At 41.6% G+C, this 19,723-nt stretch overlaps 1 protein-coding gene, 1 long non-coding RNA gene and 1 pseudogene across 3 annotated transcripts; 1 reads left to right on the top strand and 2 right to left on the bottom strand.

The window, feature by feature from the left end:
- Positions 1-107: 107 nt before the first annotated feature.
- Positions 108-2,228, bottom strand: LOC123580258. The gene is made up of 2 exons (XR_006703210.1): positions 2,058-2,228; positions 108-413 (listed from the first exon to the last, which is right to left on the bottom strand). It is a non-coding gene; the product is annotated as an uncharacterized LOC123580258 (long non-coding RNA).
- Positions 2,228-15,929, top strand: DSN1 (DSN1 component of MIS12 kinetochore complex). 2 transcript variants are annotated; one of them, XM_045444676.1, is made up of 11 exons: positions 2,228-2,648; positions 4,035-4,083; positions 4,308-4,634; positions 6,680-6,753; positions 7,596-7,668; positions 9,769-9,856; positions 11,516-11,575; positions 11,980-12,054; positions 13,223-13,370; positions 14,473-14,560; positions 15,137-15,929. In XM_045444676.1, exons 2-11 carry the CDS (start codon positions 4,050-4,052, stop codon positions 15,217-15,219), a joined length of 1,050 nt encoding a protein of 349 aa, XP_045300632.1. In that variant the 5' UTR covers positions 2,228-2,648; positions 4,035-4,049; the 3' UTR covers positions 15,220-15,929. The 2 variants fall into 2 exon arrangements, with proteins under 2 accessions (XP_045300632.1, XP_045300633.1); XM_045444677.1 differs by lacking the exon at positions 4,308-4,634.
- LOC123580257 lies at positions 8,841-8,991 on the bottom strand (annotated as a pseudogene).
- Positions 15,930-19,723: the final 3,794 nt, after the last annotated feature.

Here is a 19,723-nt window from a genome sequence, read left to right on the forward strand (position 1 = left end):
GATATGACCACTGAAAAACATGCAGAGTGTTAAAAAAATATTATTTTCTACAAAAAACTTTAAAACATTTATCATAGAAAAAATAAAGAGGACACATTAGACATGGATCAGTTATCTATTATAGTGTAATTGGCCCAAAAACATTTATTGGATCACAGGTGCTGTGAATCCGGAATTTGAGAGCTGGGTAGTTCTGATTCAGCGTCTCAAGAGGTTGCTGTCAAGGGTCAATCAGGCTGCAGTCATGTGGAGGCTTGACTTGGACTAGAAGATCCATTTGCAAGGTGGCTCACTCCTGTGCCTGGCAAGTCATTGTTGGCGGGAGGCCTCAGTTTTTCCCCACATAGACCTTTCCATAGGGCTGCTTGAGTATCCTCACAACATGGCAGCTGGCTTACCCTAGAGCAGGTAATCTATGAGAACGCAGGGTAGAAGTCACAATGCTTTTTGACTAAACTTTGAAAATCACAGTCATTTCTGCAGTATCTTCTTGGTTATACAGGTCAGCCCTACTCAGTGTGGGAGAAGAACACACAGAGCATGAACAGCAGGAATCAGAGCTCAGTGGGGACCATCTTGGAAACTGGCTATCACATGAAAAATCTACATCTCTGTCCCTCTATTTTTTTCTAGGGGTGTGGCAGGAGGCGGGGGGGGGGGGGAGAGGGGGGGGGAGAGGCTAACAACAGCCAGGCCTGTGCTAGGCATTGAGAATGCAGTGGATGGGCCTGGAAGACAGGAAAGCAAATGTCAATGGTAGGGGGAACCCAGGGTGTTCAGGGAGCCAAGAGGAATTGGAAGGCCTCACAGAAAGGATATATGAACTAGCACCTGAGGTTGAGATGGTGAGTAAATGAAGGGGATAGTGGTATATTATAGGCAGGACGCTGATGGGAGGTGGCTCCAGGGGAGGCACTGCATGTACCGAAGCCTAGCAGAGAACAGAGCACAACAGGGGAACCAAAGGTTGTCACTGGAGTGAGGAGTGATGAAAAAGGAGAGTCAGATCATGCAGTGCCTTACGAGGGAAGGAATGTACACATCGTGTGGACAGTCGGAAACCATGGGAGAATTGAAAGCAGAGAAAGCACAGAGGATGTACTGGGTCTGGAATCCGTGAAGCAGTATTCTCACTGTGCCTCAGGATGACCAGTCCTGGCTGGGAACAGTGTTCTGTTCTTGGGACACTGACAAACAAGGACTTGATAGAGGTGGGCAGACATAGAAGGAACTGGGTACCACTGAGCCCCCAGAGTGTCATATTCAGGGGACCAAGAGCAAATCTGTTTTCAGATGGCCATTAGAACCAGCAGGTTGGAACCACAGGGTGGAAAATTACAGGAAGGGAGATTTCTACCTCCTATCAGAAAACTCTTCCAAGGACCGTAGCTGCTATGGAAGGATGACCACAGTCATATTCCAGTTGTTCCTCCCCAATTCGTCTTTCAGACTTTATGGGCTTCTAATAATTCAGCATTTGGTTTCGGATCTGAAAGGACCGCATACGCAAGGGGACATTTCCATGGCCTCATGCTGGGTGCTGAAGAAGCAGCCTGCTCTCTGGGGGCTCGCTCCCATACCAGTAAGGGATAGTGGCACGGTTGGGCTTCTGGGAGCATATAATTTTCAGCCTGGAGTCTCAAAGAAGAATCTGAGAGGGATTAATTCCCAATTTTGGCTTAAAATTGGAGAATTTTGCAAGATAAAGCTGTAATGGGCTACCCAGAAGGAACGGCTTGAGCAAAGGAGCAGAGGGAAGAAGCAATAGGGGTAGGCAGAGGAGCTGTAAGCAGTTTGGGGAGGGGGTGGCCTGCAATAAGGCTACAAAGGAGAATTCCTGAACTTTGCCAAGTATTGAAGGGAACACAGAAAGAAAAAGTGCTAGAGTAGGAGTACGACAGAATGAAACAAACTTGAGTACAGAGCTCCATTTCGTCCCGGGAGAGACGAGGCCCGCGTTTTTGTAACTAACAATGCAAAGAGAGGGCGGGGACCATGGCCTAACGGGGGCAGGGCATCAGATGCCCTGTGGCCCACTGTATTCCTTTGGCAAGTACCTCTCTGGGCCTCGGCCTCCCCAACTTCAATGGGCTCTGGGCGTGTCAGACACAAACGACAAGATGAAGTGGCGTCCAGTCCGTAGATGGGGACTCCCCGGGCGCGGCGTAGCTGGGGAAAAGGGTTACGCTGCCCGATTTGGACCAGTAAGCACTCAACAGAAGCGGTCAGAAGGCCGAGGCTTGAATACTAGTCTACGCATGCGCTTCCAAGGAGGCCGGCGTCCTGCGCACGCGTGCACGGACGCGAGAGGCTGTCAACTACGCATGCGCCCTTGATTGGCGGGACTTTTCGGAAGCGGAGGCGCGGGTGGTGGAGCGGCTCGCGGACTGCTCCATAGACGGCTGCAGTGGCGCAGACGCTCGAAGGGCGACCTGTGGCGGCGGAGAGTGATTTGCGGGCTTGTATCTCAGGGGCGGAGGCTGCGGGCTAGACTGGCGTCTTCCCGAGGTCAGGAAGTCGCAGACCTTTCCACCAGACCCGCAGGCTCACACCCTCACCAGCTTCCTTGGCGTCGGACGTCTCCGCCCAGCCCAGACCGGTCGCCGCCCCCAGACTTTGGGGACCTGGGGCACTGCGGCCTCCTCCTGGTAAGAGGATTCCGAAGGGTCGGCCGCGCATCTCGCTCGGGGCCTATTTTCAGAGCCGGGGGTCTAGACTGCAGAAAGGTGTTTGAGGGCTCAGGGTGGGTCACAGGCCTGGGTTCGAATTCCACCCCCGCCCATCCCCCCATGGCTGTCTCCAGTGGGCCAGGCTTTTGCCCTTCTAAATCCCACCTCCCTTATCTGCAGGGAGGAATTAATGACAGTATTTACCGAGCTGTGGAAAGAGTTAATCGGTATAATGAGCTAATGATGCAAATAAAACGCTTTTGAACATACGCAGATCGTGGCATATAATTAGCGCTTAACAAGCAGCTTAACAAATGACCTTTGCTGTTATTATCCAGGCTTGAATCTGTGATACAGCCCTAACTGTGGGGATGTAGATGCTTGACTTACTCACACGTTCTGTTACCTTTCCCAGCTGTTCCTCTCTCTATATTTCTCTTTATTTAGAGTCTCCCCCTCCCCCCATACAGATTTCTGCTGGAAGGGAGGGGTAATCGCGGAAGATGCAGAGATGCCTCAGCCATGTCCTTCCTTGCCTTCCAGTTAGTTGTCTGTGACAGCCACTGGGAATACAGATATATCCTGGCTGGGGAGGAAAACTAGGGGGTGGAGCAACCAACTTTGCCAAAGAGAAGTGGTTGGAAAGTTTCACATTTGAGCTAGATTAGAAAGGTTGAATAAGTTTTACAGGCAGTGTGTGTAAAGATTCAAAAGTGGTGCAGGGGCTGGGAGTGGCAGGAGGGAGCAGGATGGGTAAGTTAGGGCTAGTTTATGAAAGGTATTGAAGATGCTGGAAGACTCTGCGGCTGTCCAAAGAATGGATTGGAGAGGAGCAGTGCTAGATGTTTGAGGACTAGTGGAGAGGCTGTAAGATTATTCTGGGGAGGGAAAGGGAGATGGTGGAAGTTCTGAGAGTGAAACTGGCAGTGGAGAAAAGCTTTCCAGAGACTGTTGGAGGTAGGACGGACAGGACTTTGCATCTGGAGATTAAATATACGAAGTAAAGGGTGATGTGATTTTTCTAGTTTGGAAGACCATGCAGATCATAATGCCATCTAGAATATTAGGGACTATTTAAAAAATAATTGGTAATAAAGGAGGGTATGTGTTAAGGGAGACATAAGTATTTTTAACGATGAATTCTGTAGAAAGTCAGTACAGGAGGTGATGGACCCACTGGTAGTCTCTGGAGGAGGTGGAGGAGGTGAAACTGGGCCTTGTCATGTAGGTAGAATTTCATGGGGCAGAGATGAGCAAGCAGTTCAGAAAGGCTGAACAATACAAGGTCTCTTCTGGGGTACTAAAGCCTCATTGAGACTGGGGCTGAAATGTGGAGAACAGATCGCTTTGTTTTCCTATTTTCAGGGTGCTTCATCCAGAATGACCTCAGTATTTAGATCAGAGACCATGGAAGGTGAGTATTGTAGTAAAATTGCTCTTGCTTTGGGTTCAGGTTTCTAAGCTATAGATAAACATTTCTCTGGCTCCCTGGTGCATCTAGAATCATATTTACATGTTTGCAGAGATGCTTCCTCACTGTTTCTATGATCTGGGGCATACATTTTCTTTGTCCACCTTTTTGCTCAGATGCATAGTTGTGGTGGGTTTGATTTTGTATTTTGACTTTTTCATAACAAGTGCTAGAAGAAGAACCGGTGACATCTAAGACTCATGATCATCAACTGGAATCGGATACCATCCCTGTGGAAGTGTGTAATAAATCACCTGCCTCCCTGGAGATAACTCAAGGCGTTTCAAAGGAAAGAATTTACCTTGGCTCTAGCCCTAAAGTGGGAGGAAGTTGTGATCTCAGCCACCAGGAAGGACTTCAGTCCAGGTCCCTTCATTTGTCCCCCCAAGAACAATCTCCCGATCATCAAGATAAGAGTCAATCTTGGAGGCGAGCAAGTATGAAGGAAATGAACCGGCGGAAGTCACTGCCTCCCTTTCATCAGGGCATCACAGGTGGGATGCTATGTACCTAAGGCAGTGGAGTTCCAGCTCAGATAAGAGGTAGTGAGTTATGGCAGAAAGAATGTAGTGGGATTACCTGACTTTGCTACTTACTAGTTACGTGACTGAGCAAATCATGTCACCTCTCTCAACCGGTTTCCTCTTCTATATGGGGGATATTCTAAGATCATAAGCACTAATGTCAAACATCCAGTAAGTGTTCAGTATGACTGCTATTTATATTAGTAGCTGTCCATTGTAATCTCTACCATGAATAGATATTCTAATTTACAGTTGTTCAACACTCACCTCTGCTAGGAGGAGAGGCATTAAAGATTTCTTTGTATGGCTTTCTGTCTCATTTCCTAAAGTGAAACAGAAGGTGAGTGGGTTGCTACCAGATTTTAAGCTTTATAACTGAAAATCTTTCAGAGGGAAGATGCATGTAAAATATCTCGGTGAAAACTAAGTTTTTAGATATGCCATATTTAAATGTGATTTGTGTGAGTTTACAATAATAATTGTATCTCAGTAAGCATTGAAATACAATATTTAATGTGGAAAGTCCAGCATATTTCGAAGAACTTACTAGTTGTATAACCTTGAGTAGATTACTTAATCTCCTTTGCCTTATGGTCCCAATCAGCAAATGGGATGAAATAATATCTATTTCACACGGTTGTGTGAGAATTAAATGAATTGATACATATGACACAGTACTTGGCCATATAGTAAGTAAATAGCTCAAATGTTAAGCTATTGTGATTATTTTAAAGATATTAGTTCACTTCCAGATGACCTGATGTCTAGAAGAAAATCTGGGTAAAAATAGCCATTTAGCTTATCAGAAAATTGCCGCCACACTTGTGTTCATGCACTTGACCCCACAGGTGTGCCAAGACAACAGCAGCAACTAAGGTCACCCCTACCTCCGTCTCTGTTCCAGAGCATGTGGACCTAAAATTCTGTATAACGGAAAATCCACGATGTAAAAGATTGGTTATTCCTGCCCACTTGCCAGGTTTCTCTGGTTATAGGCAGAAGGTATCCTGTTTTTTCCACTTATAGCAATGAGAAATAATCAGGAGACAAGAAATAAAAACACTTGAAGCCAGCTGTAGCTGGAGGACAAAAGTACACGTATCTCAAATACTCAGAGCACACTTCCTTTGCTGTATAATAATTGATGTTTTTGGACATAATTAAAAAAAAAAGTGTCTATATCTTGTAGTTGTTTGAGGATTTAGTGGTGTAATTAATGTAAAATGCCGATCTAATTCAGGCTGACTCACCATGTGACCTTGGGCAAGTTACCCATCACCCGGCCTTTGTGCCTCAGTGTCTTTTATAAAATGGAATTGATAAGATACTTGCCTTCAGTTTTAATGAAGTGTGCATAGCATTTAATGAAGTGCCTTTTATATAATAAGTGTTCAACAAATTATTAATGTTATTATTAGGTCAGTATAGAGAGGCAGCATGGCTATTAGTGGGAAACTACACTTTTTTGGTGACAGACTTGGGATTGAATTCTGGCTTCACCAATCTCTGGCCTCAAACAAGTAATCTGCCCTCTGAGCTTCAGTGTTCCCTTCTGTAAAATGGAGCTCATAATTTACAAGACCGTATTTAAAGCACATTGCAGGGGTGCCTGGCTGGCTTAGTTGTAGAAGATGCGACTCTTGATCTCAGGATCTCCACGTCCTGAACTCAGGCCCCACATTAGGCACGGGGCCTACTTAAAAAAAAAAAAGGCACACTGTATCTGTCATAAAAATGCTCAGATGTCATTTACTTTCTTTAAGTGATGACTATAAAACATCAAAAAAATTAAGTTATTTTTTAAGTTATTTTTCATCTATGTTGTTTAACAGACAAGATTTTAATGTAATCTGTAAAAAGTTCTTAATAACTTTTTGAAGTTAAAGTTAGAATGCCTGGAGTTGAGCTGCATCAAGAAGGAGGAAAGTGGTTTTTTGGGTTTTTTGGTTTTTGTTTTTTTTAACTTTGCTAACTGTGTTAGTATCCAGCTCCTTAAACTGTGATTTTTATGTTAGAGCTCAGCAGATCTATCAGTGCCAACTTAGCAGAAAGCAAACGGCTTGGCGCTCTCCTGCTTTCCAGTTTCCAGGTGAGATTCTTAGGACTGGGAAATACTTTCTTTTTTTTTTTCAACTGTTGCTGTGATGGCCCCAAAGAGAGATCAATACTGTGTGTGTGATGCCATCAATTAAGATTAAAAGGTGTTTCAGGGCACCTGGGTGTCTCAGTTGGTTAAGTGTCAGACTTTGACTCAGGTCATGGTCTCACAGTTCGGTTTGTGGCTTCAAGCCTCACATCAGGCTCTGTGCTGACAGCTCAGAGACTGGAGCCTGCTTCCGATTCCGTGTCTCCCCCACTCTCCTTCCCCTTGGCTGTTGTGCACGCACACGCTCTTTCTCTCTCTCAAAATAAAGATTAAAAGACGTTTCTCTCTAGTTGTATTAATTTAAAAGCCAGATTTAATCAAAGCAGCAGCTGATTTCTCTCTGGACTAGGCTCTCTACCAGTCCCACTGGTGCTGCTGCTGCTAACTGAGCAGCTAATAGTCAGATTTCTCCAATCTAGTATGTTTTGTCCATTGACAGCAAATGATGGGAATTTAAAGTGCATGGAGGTCAGTAAGTTAAAGCAGACATTTGAGGTCTGACTACATAGTGAGTGGGAATTATATGGCTAACTGGTAATTACATCAGTTTAGATAAGAGCATCATTTGTGTTAATTAAATGGCCATGTTTCTCTGAACTGACAATCATAATGTATAGTCTGAACAACAAAGAGATTTTTCCTGATCTACTTATTTGTATGAAAAATGTTAGGTATAAAAACTAAATCATGTTTACTTTCACATTGATTAAACATGAAATTACATGAACTCAGGACTGGTCTGAAAAATCTTTGTTGTTGTACTGAAAATGCTTTTCTTTATTTAGTTCTCAGTTCAGAAACTTGAACCTTTCCTAAAGGACACTGAGGGCTTCAGTCTTGAAAGTTTTAGAGCCAAAGGTAAGTTGCTAAGAATAAATGAGCAAGCTTTGGCCTTGGGCTTTACCTCCTGTTAAGGTCAGTCGAAGCCCCACTTTCAGGATCCCCATTTATAGGAGCTGCTGGCTCACAAAACCATCCCTCCCTTTATATTTTAGAATTATGTTTAAAAAATAAGAGTATACGCTTATGACATTCAGAAGGTATAAAAGTGAAAAATAAGCTTGCCTCCCACCCAAACCAGGCCACCTCCTCTGTACAGAGGCCACTATAACCACCAGCTTCTTATGTATCATCGCAGAGATCTTGCTGGATTTCCAACATTTTACATTAATATCAAGTGAATAATGCTCTCTGTACTCTTCTTTACCTTGTCTTTTTTTTTTTAACCTAACAGTTTGTCTTGCACATCATTCGGTACTGCACACATAGAACTGTTTTGACAGTTTAGTAGCCATACAATATTTCATTTTATAAACGTACCATATATGATTTAGCCAGTTCTTTACTGATGGGCTTTTAGGGTTTCCAGTCTTTTGCTATTACAATGAATGGGTTAATGAACATCTTCTTACACAAGCCTTCAGGTACATATGCAAGTAAAAATAAGATAAATTTCTAGAATTGGAATTACATAGGTGAAATGAAATGTTAGGAATACCAGACTGCCTTCTAGAAATGTTTTACCAATTCTCCTACCAGTAATATATGCAAGTACCTATTTTTTCATACTCACAATAGTTTTGTTTGTTTTTTAATTTTTTTTAATGTTCATTTTTGAGAGACAGAGCATGAGCAGGGGAGGGGCAGTGAGAGAGGGAGACACAGAATCTAAAGCAGGCTCCAGGCTCTGAGCACAGAGCCTGATGCAGGGCTTGAACCCACAAACTGCGAGATCATGACCTGAGCTGAAGTCGGACACTCAACTGACTGAGCCACCCAGGTGCCCCATATACTCACAATAGTTTTATTAAACAATTCAGATTTTTTACTATTTGTTAGGTGATACAAAGTATTGTCTAGTCTTAATCTGTGGTCCTTTCTCTTTCAAAGAAGATAAGCATTTTTTCATTTTTTTTTTAGAGCCATTTATACTGCATTTTCAGTGTATTGTTTGTATCCTTTGTTTTTTTTTTTTAATCCAAAATGTATTGATTGGGATCATTTCCCACTCATCTTGATTCAGGTTGCTTTTAGTGCTGCTTCTGTGTGAAGGAGCATCCTTCTGTAAGCCTCGCTTCCTCCTGTAGGCTGGCAAAGGACAGTGGAGCACACAAAAACTCATGTTTGTGCATGGCTAAAGATGGTGGTGATTTTGTAGCATCATGGGCACTTCACGTCCATGAAGTAGGAGTTGGGGTTCTGCACCAGGTGCTTCTTGTGCTTCCTCTTCTGGGAGGCCCTTCATGACAGGATGTTCTCGTGGGGAGGTCATCACTGCCAGAAAGGCTCCTTTGTTCATTTTTGAAAATTGGGATGTTGGCTTTTTTATAGTGATTTGTAGGAACTGTGTACATTAAGGAAATTAGATGTACGTTACAAATATTCTCTCTCAGGAATCCATTTTTAACTTTCTAGGAAGTAGCTATTTATAGTATAACTACACAATTATCCAGGGTCAGAAAAATTCAGTGTTACCTACTTAAAAGACCTAGAAATATATGAGCTTCCAAGGCTTCCAAAGCTAAGCAGAGACAAGTCTTTCCCTTATGCCCATAATTCTTTATTCTCCTTTAACATTTTTCATTAAGCTCTTGCCTGTTGCCTGACTTCTGTAATATGTTCTTCTTTTCAGTGCAGGCTTTTGAAATCTTGGATAGAATGTAATGTCAGTGCATGTATACCTTTTAAATGCTTTTTCACCAGTCAAGTATTAAAAGAAAAACTATCATACGTGTCATAAAGAGGAATTGTCTTCCATTTTATCTATACTGGCCCAAAGAAAAAAGATAAAATCTTTCTGCACATTTATACTACAACTTTGAATGGGTGAGAAGGCCAGAATGTAATAGGGGATCCTAGAGCTAAGACCACCTTAAGTATGTTATGTCATTGTCAGCAGCTTGCTGTGAAAATTCATATTCTTTTTATTTTACAACATATACTTTATTTCTCTTCTAGCATCTTCCCTTTCTGAGGAATTGAAACATTTTGCAGAGAGCCTGGAAAGTAATGGAACTTTACAGAAATGTTTTGAAGATTCAAAAGGGTGTGTGCAGTTCCCCTTCTGTCCTAAATGATAATTAAATGAAGACTTTCCATTATAATTAGTTTGTTCATTGACTCAAACATTTATCCAGCATCTTATACACACCAGGCTCTTCTAGATGCTGGAGATAAAGTGATACGTAAGTCAAGCAAGTTCTCTCTTCTTATGGATTTTAATAGAGACAATCAGATGAATACATAGAAAATAAAGATTTCAGGTAGTGATAATCTAAGAAGTCAGTAACTATGATAGTGGTTTGAGGGGGTGGGCAACTTTAGCTAGTGTTTAGAGAAGACCTGTAATGAATTGACCTTTGGACTGAGATCTATAAGACCTGGGTAGTGAGAAGGAACCAGCCATGGAACGATGAGGGGGAAAACATTGTTCAGATCTTTGCTAGCTATGCAAGTTGGTGGTAAACTATGTTCTTTAGCTGTTGGCAAGCAAGACTATTAGGAGAATTTTTAAAATTCCAGCCCCAAACTGGTAGTTCCTCTGTAGGGGCAAGGTCCAACTCTCTACCTCCTGTCCTGCAGCAAATCCTGTCACTTGGGCCTACATCAGAAACTTTTTAATTTTGACTTCACAAAGATCTACTTTCTCACACACAGACCCTTAGAATTAACATTACTATTCAGGAAATGAAAAATCTGTTGGCTTGACATAGTATCCCTAAAAATGCAGTGTATTTAAGCCACTGGCTGCTGCATCCAGGCCAGAAGTGATAGAAGCTGTGTGTCACAGACTTTGGTAGAGAAACATGAAAGGTGGCACAACTAATTTGTCTTGCCAGGTAGAGTACCAAGTACATCTGGAGGATTTTGGCATTTTCAGTGCCTGCTTTCCATCAGGATTAATCATCCAACTGAGCTAAGCCATTGGTATGAGTAAAATACAATCTCTGTCCACCGACAGCTTAATTTTAAGTGTGAAGACAAGAAGGTCATATACAAAAGTATTGTTGGGCCTTAAAAGATGACATAAAAAGAATAGACTGAAAAATAATATGCCAAGGGGCATCTGGGTGGATCAGTCTGTTATGTGTGCTACTTCGGCTCAGGTCATGACCTCATGGTTCGTGGGTTTGAGCCCTATGTCAGGCTCTGTGCTGACAGCTTGAAGCCTCAAACCTGCTTCAGATCCTGTATCTCCTTTGTCTCTCGGTCTGTCTCTCAGAAATAAACATTTAAAAAAATTTAAAAGTGATGTGAACAGAAGTTTGGAGATGGAAAACTCCAGATATTTGAGGGTGAGGCCGAGTGAGATTATATGGGCAGAATAGGTGAAAGGCAATAGTTGGAATCAAAGCTAACAAGCTAATCAGAGCCAGAACATAGCCTTAAGTGCCAGGTTAAGGAATTTTGACTTTTATTAGGAATGCAGTAGAGGGTCACAGTTTTAGACAAGGAAAAAAAAAAGGAATATTTTAGTGAAGGTTAATCTGGCTATGGGTCAATTGGAATTGATGAGAGAAACAGAAAATAAGGCAACCACTGAGGAAACTTATCTACTACAAAAGTGAGAGCCCAAGAATAAATACTTGTTGAAAGATAAATTCTGAACATCTTTTATTGCCATTAAAATTATGTAAGACATCCTATTAAAAGCAAGTGCTCTTGAAAGATTTATGTTGATCTTATAATCCTATCTGTATTCCAGAAAAGCATCAGATTTGTCTCTGGAAACATCAGTGGCTGAGATGAAGGAATACATAACAAAGTAAGTGAAAATGATCCTTTATTGGACTATCTAAATTCATCTAGGGAAAATAACTAGTTCTGGGAGAAATGAATAGTAAATACCCCATTTAGAGTGTCAATACTGGTGTGTAAACACTAGAATTTAGAAAGCTGCATATTGGGATCTTGTGGGTTGTACTCTTGGCCAGTTTCATAGAATGGAGTCTAGGAAATAAAAGTGTTAATTTGACTTTAAGAACTCAGGTTTGATTTGATTAAATAATATCCTCTGAATCACTCAGGCTTTCTAATCCTTTAATGACCTGTTTTTTCACATTTTAGAACCAGAGCAGACACCTAATGTACTTACTGTGGCCTCGAATGATTCAGAATGTAATCAAAAATTAACTGAATGGTTTTTTTTTTTTTTTCCTGATCCTGTAGATTTTCTTTAGAACGTCAGTCTTGGGATCAGCTCTTGCAACAATACCAGAAGGAGGCTGAAGACATCATTTCCAGGTTAGATCTGTGACTGGAAATAGGAAGCCATCTTTTTACCTTGTGGAATTTGAATTGATTTCAGTTCTGTTAGCACAGATTGAACGATGAATCCTTTCTCACAGGCCAGTCAACTCATCAAAGCTCTATAAAATGTGTTATTAGCACTCTAGGATTATAAATGGAGAATTGAGGGATGGGGAGGAAGAGTGAATATCCCTATTTTCGGTCAAAGAACAGAACTGCTTCTGTGCCCGTGGCTGCTATTACACATCCTGGGGGGAGAGAGGCACATCTCTGCCTTCTACCAGGGCACCTGGGGTTGGGCCAAAAACAGGGGACTTCAGGTTGCACATGGCCTTTGAGCTGCAGGTATGGGAGAGAATGCTCTCCAGGTCCTTCATGGAGATGCAGGGACATGGAAGGGGTGATGAAAGAGGGTGTACAGAAGAGAGAGGAACTTTGTCTGGGTCTTAAAGGCATAAGAAAGTGGGAAAGTGCTAGACTTGATTTAGTTGGTCATTTAAGCCAGTGATTTTAAGCTTTTTTTTCCCAAAAGAAACTCAGCTGGGCCCAAATATAAAATGTAACTGTGGAAGTGTCTTCTTAGTAGAGAGGTGCTTTGAGAAACATGGTTTGAAAAACTTCTCCAGTCTAGGTATCGATTGTTACCATTTACTTTATTCACCCCTTACATGTGCTGTTTATGAAGATAGGTAATAATATATAAGATGGCAGTTTCAGAATAAAAACTTTTGTTGTGTACTAGCTTGTTAATTAAGAGGAATGCTTCTGGAAGCCGACTGTCTCTGTTCAAATACTTGTTTCTTCATTCTGTGATTGTGGGCAAGCGACTTAATCTCTAAACCTGAAGTTCCTCACTTGAAAATGGGGGTGGTAGTAGTGTCTACCTCATTGGGTTATTGTAAGTGTTAATTGAGGTGAAATGGCAGGGTTTAGCAGTCAGGAAATTATGGAAGTGATCAATTTTCATGCACTCTCCATCATATTCAGTTATTGTAGATAATTGAAGTGACCCAGCATTTTTTTTGGAAAAAGATTAGAGACCTTGATTTCCAGAAAGAAATCCCCAGGTCATCGTTTTTTCCCCAAGTCGTTTTACATTATCTTCCCCCAGAAAATGATTATAAAATTCCTTGAAAGCTCTTTTGTTCTATTTTATTTTCAGAGAATCAGTTGAAACCAAAGTTACCGAAGTTGAAGTGGAACCTGCAACATATCTTGGGTCTTCCCAGAGTGAAGTCCTTCACACAAAGCCTGACTACCAGAAGATATTGCAGAACCAGAACAAAATCTTTGATTATATGGAGTTGATGGTTAGTTGGCTCATGTTTATTTGGTTATTTGGTTTACCTATCTTGTCATCCTTGGAAATTACGAGACCTGGAGAATATGTGTAATAAGTATATTCAGCTCTACCTTGGGGAAACATGGAGAGACAATCAATCAATATTTATCTATCTATCTATCTATCTATCTATTTATTTATTTATTTATTTATGGTGTTAAGAGCCACTAAAGCAGAGTAGGGGAGAATATACAGGAAGGGCAGCAGGTTGCTGTATAGAGCAGTTGTTGATTATTCCCCTAAGGTACCATTTTTTAAAAAATGTTTATTTTGAGGAGAGAGAGCACGTTCACAAGTTGGGGAAGGGGCGGAGAGAGAAGACCCCAAGCAGGCTCCATGCTGTCCGTGCAGAGCCTGACACGTGGCTTGATCCTATGAACTATAAGATCATGATCTGAGCCGAAATCAAGAGCCAGACACTCAATCGACTGAGCCACTTAGGTGCCCCTGGTCCTTCTAAGGTGCCATTTTAACAGAGACTTGAAAGAAAGGAGGAAGTGAGCCATGAGGACATTTGGGAGAATAGTATTGTATCACTCCAAGTATCAACAGGAAGCAGATGACACTTGATAAAGGGTAATTGAAAAAGTGATGTATAAAGTGTGGGTATTGAGGAAACCAAAAGGGTTAGTTGAAGTAACCTGGGGCTCAGAGGCAGCTGAGCTCTTACTATCCCTAGGACTGAAGGGCGGAGGGAGGAAAAAGAGAGCCATGACCTGCAGCTAAGAGACAAAACTAACTCAAGATGACCCTTCCAGGAGCCTGGGTAAAAATATCCTGACTTCATTCGTCTCTCTCACACATGGGCTTCCTCTTGGCTAAACTGACCCAGATGTCAGAGGACATGGGATCCTGTTTGAGATTATCCACAATAGTGGCCCCGGGGCATAGGGCAGCATGGAGAAGTGCAGAGTGTGGATCAGGAGGAGCAAACAAAATGTCTGGCAGAAACATTCCAGGTTGAAAAAGAGCAAAGGCAAAGGTCCTTAGTGGGAGCTTGCCTGGCGATTTTTGAGGAACATCACAGAAGCCACAGACCCTTACAGCTCACATCTGTCTTTCCTGTGCAGATGGATGAACTACAGGGATCAGTGAAGCAGCTGCAGGCTTTTATGGATGAAAGTACCCAGTGTCTCCAGAAGGTGTCAGTACAGCTTGGTGAGTGTGTGTCTTGAGGGGACTAGAGATTGCACTATTTTCTGTACGATAGCCCTTCACATACAAACTGCCCTTCAAAGCATGTGGTCTCAGAGTAAGGCCTATATCAGATGATTTCTTTTTTTCCCCTCAAAATAATTATTGTGCTGTGGGTACTCAAAGTTGATGGGAAATTTCTCGATGTAAATTCCACAGGAGCACAGTAGACTGAAAACTAAGTCCCCACAAACCCTCATGTTGTTTTAGTAAATACAATATTTTTAATATCTATTTGCCTTTTTTCCTCTTCATTCTTCCAAGAATCCACTAAATGACACTGACATTACTTCCCTGTTGCTTTTCCTGGCCTCCTCCAGCCCAAAATTGTTTGCTATATATACTTTAATTTTCTTACTATGTTGTATTATGGTTGTAGTTGCAGCTGGCTTTCCTACCAGACTTCTCTCTCCTTGAGGACAGAGATTCTCTCGTTTGTCATTGTAATGCCCTTCAGTATCTGGCATAGTGTCCATACACCAAGTTTTCAATAATGTTATTTGAATTCAGTTGAAATTTACTTTTGTCTTTCCTCTGCAGGGAAGAGAAGCACACAGCAGTTAGATCCGTCACCAGCTCGAAAACTGCTCAAGCTTCAACTGCGGAACCCACCATTGCTCTAGATCTTGTCAGTGACTTCATGCAGCTTTCCTGCCATAAGGTGCTCCAGAGGAGAGAAATGGAAGAATGCCCCAGCACATGGTGATTGCATGGTGGTCTGAGCTGGTGATAGCTGCCCTGTTGCCTTTGAGGATAACTGGCTGAATGTAGAGTACTTCAGTTTTTTTCTAAAAGTGACAGAACTTATGCATCTGAAAGAGTAGCATAGATACTTTTTCCAAGAATGTGCAAAATGCTTGCAACTTCTATTGTGAAATGACCTTGAGAACTAGTAGTCCATTCTTTTAAATATCCTTCATGGTCAGTAATCTTCATTTTGTGAAGGTGTTTTTTAGGTTTTGAAACAATCCAGAGTCATTCAGGACCAAATCCAGGGACACATTTTAGGGGTCAAGTTGGATTCTGGTAGGAAAGGAATGGGACTGATTTTCTGGTATGGCCCTGAAGGTGATTTCAGGTAGTGAAGTTTTGAACATTGTTTGCATCACATGGCTACGTGTATCACTTCACACGATGTCCAAATTGAAGGAAATACCACTTATTCTCTGTCCTGTTATCTACAGTGTGCTTTAGCTTTTAATATTGAATTGATATCCTAAATCCTGGATTCATAGCACAAAGAGGCTAAGTACTATTTTTCATTGTTCTCTATTTTTAATAATTTGCATTATAAAATTGCACATTATTAAAAGCTTTCTTTTGTCTTTGTGTATATTTTGGGTGTACAAAAACCTTTCTTAACGGAACCCTGGGTGGCTCAGTTGGTTAAGTGTCTGACTTCAGCTCAGGTTATCATCTCGTGGTTCGTGAGTTCAGGCCTTGTGTTGGGCTCTGTGCTGACAGCTCAGAGCCTGGAGCCTGCTTTGGATTCTGTGTCTCCCTCTCTCTCTGCCCCTCCCCACTCATGCTCTCTTGCAAAAATTAATAAACATTTTTAAAAAATGGCACAAAAACAGACACTCAGAGCAATGGAACAGAATAGAGAACCCAGAAATGGTCCCAGAAACATATGGCCAACTAATCTTTGACAAAGCAGGAAAGACAACCCAATGGAATAAAGACAGTCTCTTCAGTAAATGGTACTGGGAAAACTGGACAGCGACATGCAGAAAAATGAACCTAGACCTCTTTCTTACAGCATACACAAAAGTAAAAAAATGGATGAAGGACCTAAATGTTAAGACAGAAAGCCATCGAAATCCTAGAGGAGAAAGCAGGCAAAAACCTCTTTGACGTTGGCTGCAGCAACTTCGTACTCAACACATTTCTGGAGTCAAGGGAAACCAAAGCAAAAATGAATTATTGGCACCTCATCAAAATAAAAAGCTTCTGCACTGTGAAGGAAACAATGAGCAAAACTAAAAGGCAACTGATGGAGTGGGAGAAGATATTTGCAAATGACATATCAGATAAAGGGTTAGTATCCAAAATCTATAAAGTACGTAACAAACTCAGCACCCAAAAAACAATCCAGTGAAGAAATGGGCAAAAGGCACGAATAGACACTTCTCAAGACATCCAGATGGCCAACCAACACATGAAAAAATGCTCAACATCATCATCAGGGAAACATAAATCAAAACCACAATGAGATACCACCTCACACCTGTCAGAATGGCTAACATTAATAACTCAGGCAGCGACAGATGTTGGCGAGGATGTGGAGAAAGGATCTTTTTTGCACTGCTGGTGGGAATGCAAACTGGTGCAGCCACTCTGGAAAACAGTATGGAGATTCCTCAACAAATTAAAAATAGAACTACCCTATGACCCAGCAATTTCACTACTAGGTATTTATCCAAGGGATACAGATACGCTGTTTTGAAGGGGCACATGCACCCCAATGTTTATAGCAGCACTGTCAACAATAGCCAAAGTATGGAAAGAACTCAAATGTCCATCAATGAATGAATGGATAAAGAAGATGTGTGTGTATATATATATATATATATACACCATGAAATATTACTCAGCAATCAAAAAGAATGAAATCTTGCCATTTGCAACTACATAGATGGAACTAGAGGTATGCTAAGCAAAATTAGAGAAAGACAAATAAATGACTTCACTCATATGAGGACTTGAAGATACAAACCATGAACATAAGGGAAGGGAAGCAAAAATAATACAAAAACGGAGGGGGACAAAACATAAGAGACTCTTAATCATAGAGAACAAAAAGGTTGCTGGAGGGGGCGTGGGCTAAATGGGTAAGGGGCTTAAGGAATCTACTCCTAAAATCATTGTTGCACCATGTGGTAACTTGGATGTAAATTATAAAAAATAAATAGAGAAAGTAAAAAAAAAACCTTTTACGTCAGCAAGGGCTTAGCACAAAATAGGATTCTTTGCCAAGATGCTGAAGTGAACAGTAGTGTGGAGATATGCCTCCACGTTAATTACCAGTAAAACACCAACTAATTTATTGTTAATGTTTCTTATTCTCTGATCCTTCTAATAGGATAAAGCCTATTTCATTTAAATACCCAGTCATTATTCTTAAGTCTTAAACCTTGGCCTAAGTACCAATTAGTGAAAGGATATCTCTTTCCTTTGACCTACATTCTCTTTTCTTTCATGTATTTACAGAGCCCCTGTTATATGCCAGACACAGTTCTGGGAACTGGGGACAGAGCAAAAAACAAAAACATGTGAGTTGCTCATAGCATCTGGAACTTAGTAGGCATGTGACCTATGTGTTCAAAGCCTAACTGCCACTTACCGTGATTGAGAAAAAGTGATTAAATCTCTTATCTGTAAGATTGGGAGAATGATAGACCCTATATCACAGGGATGCTGTAAGTAAGATGAAATACTATAAATTTAGAATACTGGTATCAATATGCTGGAGGGGTGAAAGCTTGAAAAACTGGGTAAGAGAGCAGTAATGAAATGGGAAAGCTCGTAGTTCAAACTGAGATTAGACCTTTGGATATAGAGGTGGAAAACTGGTAAATCTGGACTGGATACAAAATTTGGAAGTAGCTAATGAGTAGCTATTGAAGCCTTGAGAATGGATAATATTGTCAAGGCTAGAGCCAGAAGGAAAACTGGACAGCCCCAAGGAAAGCTGGGGCTTTTAAGAATCAGAAGAGCGGTGTTAATTGCCTACTCTTTGAAAAGCATAGTAGTATAATGGAAAGAGCATACAGTTTGAAGAGCATCTTTGTCTCTATGGTCAATTTCATCATCTGTAAAATGGGGATAGAGGACACCTCTCCCAGGTGATTGTAACTTCCCTCATTTTATTTAGTACATTGTGTTGCATTTTTTGTTTATAAGAATTTGTTCAAACGCAAGGGTAAAAAGAGTTTTTGTCTGCATCTTCAACAGCTAAATAAGAAAAATAACACTTGGGACGCCTGGGTGGTTCAGTCAATTAAGTGTCCGACTTTGGCTTAGGTCTGATCTCACCATTTGTGAGTTTGAGCCCCAAGTGGGGCTCTGTGCTGACAGCTCAGAGCCTGGATCCCGCTTCAGATTCTGTATCTCCCTCTCTCTGAACCTTCACCACTTGTACTCTGTGTCTCTTTCTCTCTCTCTCTCAAAAATAAACATTAAAAAAATTTTTTTTTGTAAATAACATAAGCTGTAAGCATTTTACATTCATACAGACCATAACATGGGTAGCTTGTATTATTTTGTCACTATAGGTGAGGAACTCAAGCATTAAGAAAGAGGCTTAATAATCTAACCAAGGACATATAGGTAGTAGAACCAATTTGGTACTCAGTGAATGTTACCGAATAAACACAATCATAAAATAATAAAAGGCTGTGGTCGGTTAATTTTAGTTTTCTCTCTTCCCAAATTTGGTTCAGGAATTGTGCTTGATGAGTAACAATATTATAGACAGTCACTGTCCTTCAGATGTTTGGTAATCCTTACATTTGCCCTAATACAGTTGAGACTATTTTACCTTTAGTCAGTGAGATTAACCAAAAAGCTTTTCTGGGAAGGGAATTTTGTCCTGTACATTTTGGTGTTAAATTGTTGGGTCATTAAGCTTAATATGTAATCATTCTTTGAGGAAACAAAACAAAATTCCCATTTCCCTTGTGGCACCCAAGAAAGGAGATGGTGTGGCTGGCAGTTGTCAATACAGGTGACAGAATGGAGGGCTGGGAATTAGCAGCCCTGAGTCTTGGATTCTAGTTCTTCAGTTCCTGTGCTCATTCACTAGAAATCTGGTAAGCGCCCCTCACTAGCCAGCCAAGCACTGTGCTAGGCCTTGTGCCCTTGGGTGCATCTCTGGGCCCACATAAAAGGAGATGACTTCCTTTCCTTGCTTTGCAGGAGTCCTTAGGGGTTTCGTTAAGAAAGCTATTTGCGGAAGGGGAGGAAGGAGGCGGGCCAGACGCCGCACTCAACGCCCCTCCCTCCGCGCAGCTCTAGTTTCAGGTTCTCCCAGTAGACTCCACAACAGGAAAAACTACATCCAAGATGGTGTCGCCCGTCCCTCCCGGCTCAGCCACCATCTTCTTGGTAGTTCCTGAGGCGGGCGGG

Source organism: Leopardus geoffroyi, chromosome A3 (genome assembly GCF_018350155.1).
Source record: "Leopardus geoffroyi isolate Oge1 chromosome A3, O.geoffroyi_Oge1_pat1.0, whole genome shotgun sequence".
Lineage (NCBI taxonomy): Eukaryota > Metazoa > Chordata > Mammalia > Carnivora > Felidae > Leopardus > Leopardus geoffroyi.